General features: G+C 40.0%; 1 protein-coding gene across 2 annotated transcripts in view; it reads right to left on the bottom strand.

Moving 5' to 3' along the window:
- The window catches only part of LOC140241701 (fidgetin-like protein 1), a 43,730-nt gene that overhangs the window by 24,327 nt on the left and 3,186 nt on the right, over positions 1-16,217 (bottom strand). The window contains exons 2-8 of one of the 2 annotated variants that reach the window (XM_072321447.1): positions 10,575-10,751; positions 9,060-9,145; positions 6,534-6,587; positions 6,099-6,181; positions 3,965-4,565; positions 1,519-1,691; positions 973-1,070 (exon numbers count right to left, since the gene is read on the bottom strand). In XM_072321447.1, the coding sequence (XP_072177548.1) occupies positions 973-1,070; positions 1,519-1,691; positions 3,965-4,565; positions 6,099-6,181; positions 6,534-6,587; positions 9,060-9,145; positions 10,575-10,741 (1,262 nt within the window). In that variant the 5' untranslated portion in view covers positions 10,742-10,751. Of the gene's footprint in view, positions 1-972; positions 1,071-1,518; positions 1,692-3,964; positions 4,566-6,098; positions 6,182-6,533; positions 6,588-9,059; positions 9,146-10,574; positions 10,895-16,217 lie in introns of those variants that run through there. The other variant, XM_072321446.1, reaches the window with a different exon arrangement.

The following is a 16,217-nucleotide window of genomic DNA, read 5'->3' as shown; positions in this document are numbered from 1 at the left end:
GCACTTGGAACACTCCATGATAAAATCATTTATCAATTAAGAGCTCCAATAAAACCCTTGGTTAGGTCATTCTTTTCATAAAGGCTAAGGAAAGGGTAGAGCAATGACACAAACAAACAAAAATAACCAAATCTAAGAACACATAGTATTTCTGTTAAAGAATTCATAGTTGGTAGATCCATAAATGTTTGCCCTTTCAAGCATAATAATTGCAATGGAATCTAGCAACACAATTTATGCATGGATTTATACTTTTAGCTGTGAACAGCAAGATTCAGTATTACTGAACATGAGATAAAGTGAATAGCAAATTCAATGTTTTATTTCACATGTTGTTCCTTTGTGACACTAAATAAATGCCTACATGAGGTAATACAGTCAAACATGTCTATAGCATCCCATCCAAGGGAGACGAAAATGAGACCTTTATAGACAGGTGGACGCTATAGACAGTGTCTCTAACATGCCTTTTCACTTGGAGGGAATTGCTTTTAGTGGCCATTTATGGTGGGTGGCCGTTTACGGTAGGTGGCCGCTATAGACAGGTGGCAGCTATTTAAGACAGGTTTGACTGTACCTTGCAAATGACACAATTTCTAAGCTCTGTCCTCTGATAAAACATCAGGCATCTCCAAAACAGAGAGCAATTTGCAATTGATAAAGCATAAAAGCTATGCCCACTGTCATTCACCCTGACACATTATACACACTGAGGCTTCCTTTTACTCCTACATTTCAAATCAATCCAGGCAATATGTGAAAGTATAACAATGTTTGAGTAAGTTTGGGAGAACTTTGGATAAAAATTACCTGAGCTTCATTGTCAATCAATGCAAAGCCCTTATTACTGCAACTCGGTCACATGAACTGTGACATACCTCACAAAAAGAATTCTTCTTTTTTTTTTCTTGTGATTACACAAATTGCATTTGTTGATGTTCATAAAAGAAAGAGAAAGCAAAACAAACACACCGTGTTACACCAAGAACCTTCCTGTTACTTCCATAGCCAGAAGAGAGTCCATTGGCACCCCCACCTCGATTGCCAAACTTCTTCTGGTTGTTGATATGCTGCTTGAAGGAAAGCAGAGATATCGTTTGTATGCAGAGAGATGAATCTAATACAATAGTACACATAATTTTGAACATGCATGGTGCAGGTCATTATATTCTATATTATTGTGAAACATATCGCAACACATATGATTATGGAAAAACCATAAGTGCACAGAATATATCTCACTGCAACAAGTGAAAAGACTACTACAGAGATATTGCAAAACTGTTCTCTGTTACTGCTGGGTGTAAGAATGAATGGATGGATGGATGGATGGATGGATGGATGGGTGGGTGGATGGATGGATGAATGAATGAATGAGTGAATGAGTGAGTGAATGAATGAATGAATGAATGAGTGAATGAGTGGATGAATGAATGAGTGAATGAATAAGGAAATGAATGAAAGACTGAATGAATGAATGAATGAATGAATGAATGAATGAATGAAAGTTGGACTGACCAGTTGATCACGAGCACTACGGAATGCGCCACCAACTGCATCCCCTGTTTCTTCGTCCTCCTGGCCTCGTGACCTTGGGCCCCTGAAAAAGGCCCTACTGGGTCCAGCAGCATCACCCATGAACTGCTGGTGGGGACCAGGGCGAGTATTGTAGCTGTTTTGTGCATCTTCATCTGGAACCAAAGCATCAAAGCACAGAGGTATGCTAACATCTAGCTAGGAATACATTTCAGAATGTACAGTCATATAGCATCACTTTCTGGCATCCCTTGAAACATCACTGTCAAGAGCTTGGTAATGTAATGATTATCTTCTGTGATATTACCTGGTGCAAATTCTTCTTCACTCCCTCCAACAAAATGTGACTGTGCACCACAAAACAAACAAAAAGTCACACCCCTTGATTTCACGTGAGGACTCAAAACAGGTGAAATGTGTCAACTATGTAAATCTTGAGTTTTTCATATTTTCTGAAAGAGCTATCTTTCTTCTACATTATTCTTTAGTTTGGGATCATAACACGAATGGGAAAGTGTGTTTTAAGCAGTTTTTCTACAAACCCTTTTTGGGGGAAAGTATAAAATGATCAGGTATGTATTAGAGGCCCCTTTTCATTTCTTGAAATCCTTTGTACACTCTTCACTTTCAAGTCTAATAACTTTTGAAAGGATAATGCTACTGCTTTGTAAGTTGGCATCAATCATGGACAGAATGTGTTGATAGAACATGCTCAATTTCAGCTTAATCTGATGATCCCTTCATTGTTGTTGCTCCGGTGGTTGACATCCTGTGTTTTGTCCCTTGCATCTCACAGCTAGCGCGGCTTTTAAAGATTAAGCGCTTGAAAAGACCCTGTACTTCAGAGCCTCTTTTCTCAGTTCACACTTTTCCAGAGTGTGTACTTTCTTTCCAGTGTTTAGATAGGTTAGGGGAGTCCATTTGAATTGAGTCATACATCATTTTAAAGCTTAGTGTCTGCTCTTTCAGAATCTGCCCTTGACTAAAAATCCATGTCTGGCAACTTTTTGTTGGTTTTGTGGTGCAGAGTCACAAATGAAAAATCAAGCTGACAAGAAAACTAGTAAATGGAGAGGGAAATATGCTCACAAATAACTATTTTTGACATCACAATGAGATACCTAGCAATAGTTACACAAAATACTGCCATGACTGGCATTCAAGAATTAAGACAGCATAATCTTTAGACAGTTGAGATGTTGCATGCAGTACAAACAAGGAAGTTGTGAAAATAATCTCAGAACCTGATTTTGATTGTGAGACAGCCTACAAGTAGTTGCCCAAACACACAATGGACATTCCCAGCAAACGGCAATGCACACAGCTACTTTTGTGGTTTCATTGTAAGCACTGTGCAGGACTTTGTCAAAAATTCACTTGAGAGTGCAAGTTTCTTGAGAGATTTTGCACCTATCAAGATTAGATATGATATATGAATGTGGCAAATTTTCCTTCCTTGCACACTGATCAAGGCTCTGGTTATGTTTTTAATATGTGACTCACTACAACAAAAAAGGTCCTAAAGTCGCGCACGGTCGAAGCCGTGAAAATCGAGTTTGAAGTCAGAGCATTAAAATTGGTCAAAACTTACGATTTTCTGATTTTGATATATTATTGGAGTCTAACATGTCTTCTATCATCTGTCGAAATTTTGAAGCAAAATGATCAAAGGAAAGATAAAAAAATAGCGTTTTTCTGAGCCATGTTTTTTTGGCGTTTCAACGAAGCAGAAACTGGTTCGAAAATTTGGATTGAGCGCCACAGATAGGTTCCGCCCCTAACAACGACCAGAGTGATCTCATTGGTCAGTTTGCTGCTTGCTGCTAACCGAAGCGTGAAGCTCGCACACTGCCCAGTCGACTGGTGCGTGCGGGAGGGGTGCGCTATGCTCAGCCGCTTCTCACATCCTGGTCACTGATTGGTTGGTGAGGAGACCGCCGACGCTGATGTGCTTGAATGAACTCTTCGGGGGTTGCTAGGGCTTACCTTCTATTGTCTAGAGGTGAAAACTGACTTGCGTGTCCCTTGATCGCGATTGCGTCGAAAGGAAGACTTTTAGGACGCTTTTCTCGAAACAGTGATTTTCCAGACGTCTCGACATGCTCTCTTTTAAACATCGATATCTCCGCAGCCGATTATTTTTATAGAATGCGTTATATATCAATTTAAAGCAGAAAGATTAGGGGATTATATCATGCAATTTTCGAATAATCGACCTCGACCGACTTAAGGATCATTTTGTTGTAGCGGGTCACATATATTTCAATGTACCATGCTCCCATCAAGTGTCAAAGATATTCAATGTATAGGATTATGCAACCTTACCAGAACACCAACAAAAACAACTAAAACAGAACAGAAAAAAACCCCCAGCAACATTCAATCCCCCCCCCCCCAAACAAATTGACAGTAATTGCAAAACTAGTACCAGAAGCTCCAAACTTTCTCTTCAAAGATGGCGGTCCACCGGAAGCACTGTTACTTGTCCCAAGAATGCCCAGGTTGCAGAGCTGCGATGTGGGATCGTAGCCCATAGACCCTGCTGCCGACGTGCTTCTACTGACTCCGACGGAGTTAAAAGGTCGGGTATTGGGGGCGGCAGACGGGACAGGCACACGGGGATCTGCAGATGCTGTTGGGAAGTTTGGAGTCTGCAGGGTTCTTTGCTGGGAAAAAGTTTGTCTGGGCCCACCTAAAGGAGCATTTCCAAAAGTGTTGATTGAATGATTTGAGCTAGCATGTCCTCTGACTGCCCGTGTCAAATTACTGGGATGGCTGTTTGATGATGGTTGTGGTAGTGACCTTAAAGTGCTGGAGTTAGCTCCGGAGTCTGTCTTAGCAGGAAGATGGTGAGTTGTGTGTGATGGTGTCCTCAAAGTTGCTGCATTGCTTGTAGAGTCCAACCTGGTAGAAGTTTGGTGTGCTGTTTGCCGGAGGTTGGAAGAGAGTTGTGGTGGAGGTTGTCGAGTTGCATACTGTAAACTCTTGGCTGCCTCCAAGAGAGACTTCTGTTGGCTTCTGGCTGCTTCCTGGTCATGAAAAAACCCCACAGAGAGGAAGAAATAAACAACAAGAAGTACTAGAAAGGTCACTAACACCATAAAACTGTGCATAAAACCTTTTTAAAAATTCTGGATTCCAATCGGTATCAAACTAAACCCCACAGTGGATCTATCCTAACAATTTCAGCAGAGTTTGTGAACATAAAAAAAAAATAGAACATAAAAAACACATGCATTATCTGTCAGCATATCGTCGCTGGGGTGACAAGACCTTGTATCTGCAATTTTGGTGAAAATGACTTTTTTAGATTAATGGTCAGATAATCAATTAAGTGACGTCCTGTCCAAATCCTAGATGTCTTACCCCCAAAATGAAGCCACCACAGCATGTCAAAGGAATGTCTATCCCATTGGATACAGTGCTTTGGCTGCCATGTTTTTTTGCTCTCCTGAACATTTGACATTTTGTAGATACGAGGTCTTGTCGCCCCAGCGACGATATGTATGCTACATATCGAAAGTCTTACTATGTGGTAGGGTGCATCTCTCCCTCTCTTGCACAAGAAGCAAAATCAATTCTGGACTTTTTCACACCCATTGGCAAAAACGATCTGTCGGTATACATCCTACATATCAAAAGTCTCACTATGTTGTAGGAAACATATATCTCTCTGTTTTGCAAAAGAAATAAACATTTGAAGGATGAAATTATTTGGATGTGACATTTCATTGACCACTGCTTGAATGCTTGCTTGAATGGTAAGTTTTGGCCAATGACTTCAACCCTCTGACTTCCGACTCACAAAACCAATATATGGTCAGATCATCTTAGTCTAGTCTTCAAACATCAACAAACTTTCTTTCATCAAGATATCTTGTGATCTCCTAAATCTAAATTTGAATTTAGACTTGGAGTTTCTTTACGTGGCTGCTATCAGAGGAAGGAAGCAAGGAATGCTTGTAAACATACAAGCAACCATGGGACAGATACTGTAAGTCCCCTCTGAAGGATGTAGGCAATGAGAATAAAGTGCCTTACTTTAACAGGGGCACAATGACTGCAGCTACAGGACTTGAACCACGGACCTTATGATCGACATTCAGTGGTCTTAACCACAGAGCCACAGTAGCTTGGTAATCTTCAATTCAATAAGTATCATAACAGACAGACAAACAAAAGGATCGTTGCGCCATCTTGAGGCATAAGGGCATTTGATAGAAACACTGCTGCTGTAATAGGAGTGCCATCAAGGAAAGTATTTTTATTTCATTTTTTGGGCCTCCAGAGCAAAAGATTGAGACCTGTGAGAGGAGAGAAGACGGAATATATAAGAGAATAGTGACCTCCTGCAAGTGAGGACAAGTGTGATGATTTTCCATCTGCTCCCATCTATCTATCTGCAATCTTTCTTCTTGTTCATAAAAGCAAAATCCCTAGTCGACAGTGATGTGAACCATGCAAGAAGTGGATACTGTTTGCATCATCATGCTTACACACCAAAAGACCTCAAGAGCCGAGATCAATTACCATCTAACAGTCACAAAGTGCATGTGCCTTACCTCTGATGTCTTCAGCAAAGCTTTCACACAATCCATGTTCTTCACATTATCCACTGTCAGACATGATTTCCATTCGCTACTCTCTGAGAAAAACAAAGACAGAAATTGGAAAATACACTTGAAGGGACAGGTAACCTTGTATATCTCAGTTCAAGGTCATTCTACTAATTATGTGTCTTCAGATCCTCATGGAATCATTCTCACATTTTAGAGATTTCAACTGATAATGAGAAATGGGAAATGAATTCTATTCTTGACAAATATGATCGCATGTACCATCTTCAAAACACGACAGGTTTGACTAATTCACTGCTTTCTCTTATCATCAATCTTTTTCAATTAAATATTGCTTGCATGCATTGCAAATATAACAGTTAACCATGATCTAAAATGTCTCTCGCAGTAGGTGCAGTTATAAAATCATACGTAACTTACCATTAGCATGACTTCCAGATAAAGCGAGAGCACCATCTGCAAAATTGTTCAGACCTATCAAAGAAACAATGCACAATTTGAAACACCATTTTATTGCAACTATAACAAGTATGTGTAGTGATGGTAGCTGTTTGGTTTAAAGGGAGGGGGGGGGGGGTTGGTCAAGGGTAGTAAACATAAACATGGTTGGGTCTGTAGTACCTCAGCCCCCCACCCCCCTTTCCACAGCCCCTGCAGGTTTAAATTTTGTAACTGATTTGTTCTACATCTACAAGTGCATAACATACTTTATTGCTTCATACATCTTAACGCACATGAACATATATTCTGTGATTAATACTTGCCCAGATGCATGTAAGCACAAGGAATACAGTACAGAGTTACAATACAAGTTACTAGGACACAAACAGTTGCAAATGAAGATTAAACAGTAAATGAAACTGTCTCAGAGCAATACTTAAACTAGAATTATCACTGAAGGTGATTCATAACCCCGCCCCTAGTTTTGCTTTATAGTATGTGATGTCATGAGGGCAATGACGTTAATATCAAGTTTGTGCATTATTGTCGAATTGGAAACAGAATAATTTTAGTTTACTGTACAATTACAGAAATGACACCGAGTATAAAACTTACAGCAAATGGAAACATGCTTTCCCCCAGCATCACTACACTTAAAGACCATCATACACACCAAATTTGACCTTCATAGCTTGAATGGTTTATTTTGATACAAAAAATGAGTGGTTACCATGGCAACACATTTTCCTTAAACTAACACATTGGTGTCTTGCAAAACTACACTTCTAGATCATGATACATACTAAATTTGACTTTAATTGCTTGAATGATGGAAAAGTTATTCGATCTGCAAGGTTTTGGTAAAATTGTAGTTACCATGGCAACGGTTTGTGTGACAAGCACAAAAATTATGTGTTCCACATCTACACCTCAGGGCCATAATAATGCCTACCAAATTTGGTTTCAATTGCTTGAAAACTGTGGAAGAAGTTCACTCCACAGGATTAAAAAAAAAGAACATGCGGTTACCATGGCAACGCATTGTCCGATACAAATACAAAGGACATTTTGCAAAACTACACTTAAAGAGCATCATACACACCAAATTCCACCTTCATAGATTAAATGGTTCAATTTGATACAAAAATGAGTGGTTACCATGGCAACACATTTTTCTTATATTAACACATTGGTGTCTTGCATAACTACACCTCCCGATCATCATACATACTAAATTTGACCTTAATTGCTTGAATGATGTGGAAGTTATTCAATCCACAAGGTTTTGGTAAAATTATGGTTACCATGGCAACGCTCTGTCTGACAAACACAAAAATTATGTGTTCCACATCTATGCCTCAAGGCCATAATGCCTACCAAATTTGATTTCAATTGCTTCAAAACTGTGGAAGTTGTTCACTCCACAAGATTTCAAAGAAAACATGCGTTTACCATGGCAACGCTTCGTCAAGTGCAAACACAAAGAGTGTCTTGCATAGCTACACCTATAGATCATCATACCTACCAATTTTGAAATTGATTGCTTAAATACTATGGAAGTTATTCAATCCACAAGGTTGTGGTAAAATTATGGTTGCCATGGCAACGCATTGTCCGACAACCACAAAAAACACGTCTTGCACATCTATACCTTAATATCATCATTTACCCTAAGTTTCATTTAAATTGCTTCAAAACTGTAGGAGTTCGCGATGCAAGATTTTGCAACAGACCGACCGACCGCCCGCCCGCCCGACCAACATCGCGGTGATTCCTATATACCCCCTTCACACTATGTGTGGCGGGGGTATAAAAACACAATATTGATATCTATAGTTAAAGGGGCATGGTCCCGGTGTTTTAGTCAAATGCGTACGCAGGCGCACGGCGCAAGTTTCCTATAGAGACCTACGCTATCGACTCCTCTTTAGCGCTTACGCTTTGGCCCACTTCCCCGAGTCCGAAGAAGTCCGATTCACTGTAGTCAGTGGTCGGATCACAGTTCGGCTCATGATTCGGCTGAGGGGGATGACAGCTTTAGCAAACTTCTTTTGTGATGTCATAGTAACAAGCACATATGCACGCACCCTGGCATTACTACAGTGTGCCTGACGCGCAGAGAAGACAACAAAGGCAACGTTACTCAGCAACACCTACGCACTTTACTCTTGATGACAGCTCAACTTCGGTAATCTTTGTATTAATGCTAACGGTGATCGGCAGTATCATCAACAGCGCCCTCTACACTACCGGGACTATCCACCTTTAATATTCAAGTTGGTATCAAATAATGAATCTGGGCACTCACTCAATCATATGAGACAACCAAATTTCAATACAAATATCTCTACTCATTTAGTTAGCTAATAGGGTTACAAGTATGTGTTTGTGTGTGGAAAGGGATAGGTACAATGTATGTGTGTATGCACATTCATAAAACAAGAAAGTTTTGTAAGTTACAATGAGATTATCAGTCAAGTGACTGGCGATTCCCGAGTTGTTTACCATTTTCTGGACTGCTGCAATCAACAACTAAGGAGTAGAGGTCAGCAAAATGTGTTTTCAGCTGTCTGCACACATCCTTGGACAGTCTGGATGAATGGGAGATAAGATTACTGAAGATCAGACATCATGATGAAATCAGATAATGGAGGAAGCTGAGTGAAAATTGAACAAGACTTCAAAATGACAGAGACAATAACAGACAATTCATTGTCAAAATAATCCAACAGCTCTGAGGACATTATCTGAAGATATTAGTGATACCAACCTTAGATATCGCAACTATGGTAGCGCAGTCTAAGTAAAACGTCACCTTCATCAAGGTGCATTATACAAGCCATCAGTAGCATCATGATGATGACCATTTTCTCTCCTGAATACAATTATAGTCAAAATTACAAAATATGTGTTACGGATTTCTGACTGCAAGCCCTGAAATTTAAAACATACGGTTCTCATTACCAAACTGTAATTGTATGACTGCAGCCATATTTCACAGATTTCTTTTGCATAATGTGTGCATTTTAGAGCAAAAATCAACAGTTTTGCTGGCATTTGAGAACTATGTTTTCCCCTTTGACTTTTTTTTTCTTCAAAGAATAGGAGACAAACTACACAAGAAGTATGACAGTATGACTTGAATCTATTGTATATAGTGGAAAAGGGTGCTGGAGGGAGTGTGAGAACTTGTCTTGCTTTCTGTGTTGCTATCCAGGAACAAGTTATTACTATGGCTTTGGTGTTGGAACTGTATGGACATAATTATGCAATTTGTCTATCTTTTGCAATAAAAACAACTTTAACACAAGAATCATTAACTCTTTATGTGCCATGGTGGAAACCCCTCTGTGCCACGTTATTGCGAGACACGAAGATAGACATGCTTTGAGAACGAATGTTGTTTTTCCAATTTGTATAACTTCTACAAATTTCTGGTAAGCTGGACATACTAGTGAGCAAAGTTAAAGAGGAATGCCAAACTTTGCTTCCATATACAATGTATGACAATTCTATATTTAATTTTTCTTTTGAATTACCAGTTGCTACATTACTGTAAAGGCATGACTTTTACACATAAAAAATGACAAAAACTGAAAATGTACACGCAAATTTAGTTCGGAGCACCGCTTGATAGTCAAGCACCACGTAGAATGCAAGCCGTGTGTGAGAGGAACAAAAGCGCAAGAAACGCTTTGATTGTACCGCGGGATTAGCGATTTATCGATCGGTTTTGGCGGCTTTGTTTGTTGAGCAGAATATGCGAAGTTGGCACGCCGTCGACTGAGCTGGACGTGGGAACGTGGCACATAAAGAGTTAATTGGAATTCTATCAGAATCAATCAGTATGCCATTCCCAAAAGGAACTATCCATTCCAGTATAATAGTAAAGTACCAAGTTAACCAACTATTGGACATCTCTTATTTCAGTAATAAGTGTTCATAATATATGTATACTCCTTGAAAGCAACAAAACCACTATCTACAGATTGACATAAAAGTTTGCTTGTTTTTTCTTACCCATGAGTGACTGAAGTGGTGTGAAGCTGGTTCAGAATTCCCCGCAGGGAGTCAGCGTGTACGCGTGGCTGTGGGACAGCATTTTTCGTCTTGAAGAGGCATCGCTGCCACTTGTTCAAAGAGTAGGCTTCTTCCGTACCATCAATGCAATTTTCGGGTGCAGCCATTTTTCTTTCCCTACAAGCAGATTCCAGATGAGGAAATGTGAATGTCATGGTTTGGTGCAAAAGGTACACAAGTAGAGAGAAGAGGAAAAAATGAGCTTCCAGCAAATGAATTGATAAAGATTATGAGCAATTGCTTTAGGGTCTCTGTGCCTCCAGTAGGCCTACTGTAGAACAGGATATTTTCGCACAAGTAATTTTAGTACTCAGCTGGGTATAATGACTTTTGCGTGTTTTTAAATTCATGTAAACAAAACATTAGATAGTGTTACATATCACATGCAAAAATTTTAATGTGCTTTTAATTTCGTGCTGGTATTCTGGTCAAATAAAATGCGTGAGAATTTCCACTTTTATAGTAAATAAGTAGAACTACCAGTATTCACTTCAGGGCTCCACACCTACGTGAATATACCAGTAACTATTTTTAGTCACCTCTGCCCATAATTTTAACCAGAAACTCTCAATATATACTACTACTACTATACTACATGCACAATAGCAATTAGTTATTAATGAACTGCACCAATTCCTTTCAAATGTCATGTTTTACTAAGCTAAGTACACGTAGGTGACAAAATGCTATTTTCAGATAATAGAATTACTATTGCAATTTTTCAAAATTTCACAGAGATTGATTACTGGCCGTCAGTGTTGACTGTGTCAAATTAGAGCTGAAGGTGACAAAACTATCACTATATGACATGGGAAAACTGTGCCACTGAGAGACCTGGCTGCACCATAATGACTACAGTTTATCTGATCTGATCAACGGGCAGAAATCCAATGTGGAACCAGAAAAACTGGACGTCATCTCACCAGCGCATGTTATTGAGGAAGCGACACAGTTCTAGAATCAAGTCAGTTACCACAAGGACAGAAATGTGAATAACTGCGGGCTGTTGGTAGACAGCAAATCCTGGAGGCCATGAAAAAATCATCAACAATAACAGCAACAGAAACAATCAGAGATCGGATCACATCAAATAATGGGCAGTATCAATCATCAAATGGATTTGAAATCAAGCACACACAAAACTGTGATTCTTCGATGAAAAAATTGAATGAACTTTAGAACAGTGTTAGTTGAAGAATGTGATCTGGATATTATGTTACTTCTGTAAAGATTGTATAAGATTGAGATGGTCGAAAGAATCTTGGGGGGGGGGAGGGTGTTCAAGGGTCAGTGATCTCCCCCTTCCCTCCCTCCCCCCTCACATAAGAAAAATTCCCAAGCCCCTTTGTAACTCTAAACTGGGAACAACATGTCACACTGCAATGGCACCTCAACTCAGCATTTTCTATTAAATGTGCTTGCTAGCAAAAGCTTTTGCTCGCAAGCAATTGCTTGTTTTAAATGCATACAGACTCAAGCAAAAGGCGAGCACAAACAATTGCTAGTTTTTACGTACATGGCCCAATATACTGACACAGGAGATTCCATTGATGTATTAGACTTTCAAAAGAGATTTTGACTCTGTGCCACTGTGCCTTTTTGCTTTCAAAAAAAGTAGCATCATTTGGAATTAGTGGTCAGCCTCTCCTGGATTCAAGCTTTCCTGTCTGATAGAGTGCAGAGCGCCACGATGGATGGATTTATATATCAAAGTGGACCAATGTGACAAGTGATATTTCATAGGGAAGTGTATTGGGGCCCACCTAGCCTATAATCTAGGCGGAGGATGCAGCTATTATCTTTGCTGTCATGCTAAATGTTTGATGCAGAGAGACTAAATTGTCTTTGCTAAGCAATATGTCTCAGGGTGCTACATAAGCACTTGCCCGATTGCCCGGGGCAAATGCTTGCCCGAATTGGGCAAGCAAAGTTTTGAAGCCACCTTTTTTCCCCACTTATTCCTCCCAACAAACCCACAAAGTCTACCATACAGAAGCCCAAGACAATGACTCCTTAGTGATGCAAGACACTTCATATTTCATTTCAGCAACTTTCCAAAACTTACATGAAGCAAAGCAATGCAACAACAACACTTGATCGGACCAAGTTTGTTACTCCATTGTTTTGAGAATCAATATGCGCTGTTTGTTCAAATGATTGTGTTTTACTTTTATCAAGCCCTTGACTTACACATGATTTTCTATATTACTTCTTTATATTTTGAACTTTCTTTTCGGGCAAGCAAAATTACTATTCGGGCAAGTGTTTTGCAGCAAATTTGATCATCTGCTTGCCCGACCGGGCAAGTGGTTAAAAAAAGTTATGTAGCACCCTGTGTCTGATGTGGCGAGACTACGAACAATGGAAGCATCCACCGCCTTTACCCACTCGTCTTGCTTTAGTTGTTGTTTCTATATTATCGACTATGAATCGGTGGCAGTTTTTCGTATGAAAATATTCAAAGTCGAGAATAAGAAAACAGCGACTATAAAGCAAGACCAGTGGATATAGGCAGTGGATGCGTGTACTGTTTGTAGTCTCCCCGCATCAGACATATCGCTTTATAGCAGAGACGATGGTCTCGCTGCATCAGACATATAGTGTGACAGTAAAGACCATAGCTGCATCCTCCGCTTATAGGCTAGGGCCCACCTTGTTTGTCATGTTTGTTTAACGACCTGCTGGATATGACATCTAGCCATGCTCCACTACACACTGTACGCTGATGATGCCAAAGTTTATGCACTAATAAGGAACCAGGATTCCTGTCAACACCTTCAAGAGAACTTAGTCCAGTATCTCTATTTAACTGGTCAATCATTTAGCAATTACAAAATATTAAGCAAAAGCTTAAAACATTCCATCTGGGGCCCAAAAAGCAATCCCCACAGGACTTATATTTGATGGAAGATAGACCATTGGACTAGAAGAATGAAAGAGATCTGAGAGTTACCATTGATAGAGAACTTTCTTTTCAGATACATGCATCACAGCTGCAATACAAAAATCTTCAACACCAGATGTTGGGTCTCATCAAGCAAGATTTTTTATCATATTTTTATCAAATTGTACAATATGCAAGTACAATCCTCATCTTGAGTACTGCCAATGTTTCATAGAGTCCCGTACACTTTGTATTTGTAGCTGATGGCCATAATTGGGATTGACTGCAAGGTTGTTAACATAAAGCAATGGTCTTGATCCCTGGTTAGTGGTGAGAGCTCATTGTCTTATTCAGACAGACTTCAGCAACTGAGCCTGTTTTCTCTCCACTCTTGCTGTGTGCTGTGTGAGCGGGGGCAATAGATTTCAAATGTGGGGGTCCTACAACATTTTTCATCCTAAGTAGCAAGGACAAAATAAACCCTAAGCATTTTTCAAGAAAACAATCAGATAAACATGGTCATCTCATATAGCTCTTCAGCACTTCTTGTAATCTAAATCTCAGATTCTTTCATTTTCAGCAAACAAACTATGAATGGACTTTATGCCTCAGTCACACCTTTGCTTTATATTGCTTCATATTGCTGCGCTTGCAATACACAGCCATACCCATGGACAAGACGCAATTTTGAAGGTTGCAGTCACATTATTGTGTATTTAGCTCATAGGGAGCTCGTATACATGCTGCGTGTACGAGGACTGCGTAGGCCTACTGTTGCCTGCGATCTATTGCCTATTACCTCGCTCCAGCTTGTTGCTGCTCATAGCAGTACAATTCAAATTGCTCCCCATGTAGCATATGTAGCTCATTCTCTCTAGCTCATTCTCTGGTCATAGGCTGCTCCCTAGCAGCTTGCACCATTGCAGTTAGACCCCGTTTACAGTGCGGGGCTGGGCCGAGCCACGGCCGAGCCCGGCCTCAATTGCGGGGCCGAGCCCCGCAATTCTGTCCATTTACAGTGCCGGGCTCGGCCCGGGCTTTTAATTCAATCCTTTCAATATTTTGTCTTAGTGGCGCTCTGCTTGTAAACAAACACTATTATTGGGAGGGCGCTGGTCGCAGTGTGGTATAGCCTGGTTTCCAGACCCTTTGCCAACTGGACTCCGCTGCGACGAAGTCGCCACCTTTGCTGAAGGCAAAGGCCTCTGCAGGACAAAACTCCTTAAACTATGTTAGTTTTCGACATCGAGGGCGTTGATATCCTGAATAGGGGAAATAGTACGGGCAGAGGGTCTGGAAGCCATACTAAATTTGGTACCGCATTTGGCCCTGTGTGCGTTTACAGTGAGAAAAGGCCGGGCTCGGCCACAGCCGAGCTGCGGCCGAGACTACCTCCAGAGCTTGGCCAAATACGCGGCCGATTTTTGGTACCGCATTTGGCCTTTTGCGCGTTTACAGTGAAATGAAGGCCGGGCTCGGCCGTGGCCGAGCCCGGTCTTTTCACTCACTGTAAACGGGGTCTTAGTCTCGTTGCATCTTACTCGTGTGTTCCCCCGCTATAGCCCTAGTGTGTTGCTCATACTGCTTTGTGCCAGCTCACTCTACAGCGTAAAACAGCTCACCTTGACTGCAGCAGAGTATAAATACAATAGGGCTTACATTTTGAAGGACTGGGCATAAGCACCCTAGCCTCTGCCCAGTCTTCAAAACAAAACAAAACAAAACTAGAAAAATCTGACAACTATTGCCCGTAATTTTCTTCAGAAGAATTTGATTTTATCTGTTCTGTAATGAGAGCAAATGCAGTCAAAGCTGTCCAAGTAGTTACAATGTACCTGTTTTAAGACGTCATTCCCGAGTCGATGCTTTCTTCGCAGGAGTGAAAGCTTTCACTTTTGGCTTTTACAAAATTGACTCACATTTTATACATGTACTATGTTGCAATGTTATAAACTGCCTAGGCCTAACAATGTTACTCTGTTCCTCTTGTTTTGTTTTTGCTGTTGTTTTGCTATGAAATGTTTTGGTGGTGATAGATCAGAATTACTTATTTTATGCGTACTTTTTTTCTACTGTTCTCAATGCACGCCATGCAGGGAGGTGTGAGAGAGCTTTCACTCCTTCCTGATGACGTACATGTATGCTACCATTCACTGAACATTTTGAAAGCTGATATGTTATTCTATTATTTTTCATTTTATTTTAAAGTCTCATACATTGTATATTAAAGTTTAATACATGAGACTTTAAAATAGAATTTAACATTTATGTTTATCTTACCAGTAATTGTGTAAACTATTCATGCATGCATGCATGGTGTGTTTGGGTTTTGAATTTAATAAGACAATTGCAATATACGTATATGTAGATCATACGTCTCCAGAAAAAAGAAACACTAAAATGGTGAATGCCACATCTATAGACAAACAATATAAAATCAATAATTTTGAACTGTTGAGCTTGAAATAATACTATTGCATGAGCATGTAATTATGATCTGTGAAGAAGGCGTTTTACACAAAGTCTACAAGTGTAGGTTGTTTTGTCAGCATTGTTTTAATTGGGAAAGGGGTGGAAAACAAGAATAAACAAGCATCTATGTTTCTATAGGTGTGTGTGACTGTGATATTTTAATTAACTCTTGATTTAATAAGAAAAGCTATATATCACCTTTACAATTTCTTGTGTGTCATGATTGT

Source organism: Diadema setosum, chromosome 18 (genome assembly GCF_964275005.1).
Source record: "Diadema setosum chromosome 18, eeDiaSeto1, whole genome shotgun sequence".
Lineage (NCBI taxonomy): Eukaryota > Metazoa > Echinodermata > Echinoidea > Diadematoida > Diadematidae > Diadema > Diadema setosum.
Note: the sequence above shows the minus strand (reverse complement) of the source record. Positions and strands in the feature narration are given on the sequence as shown.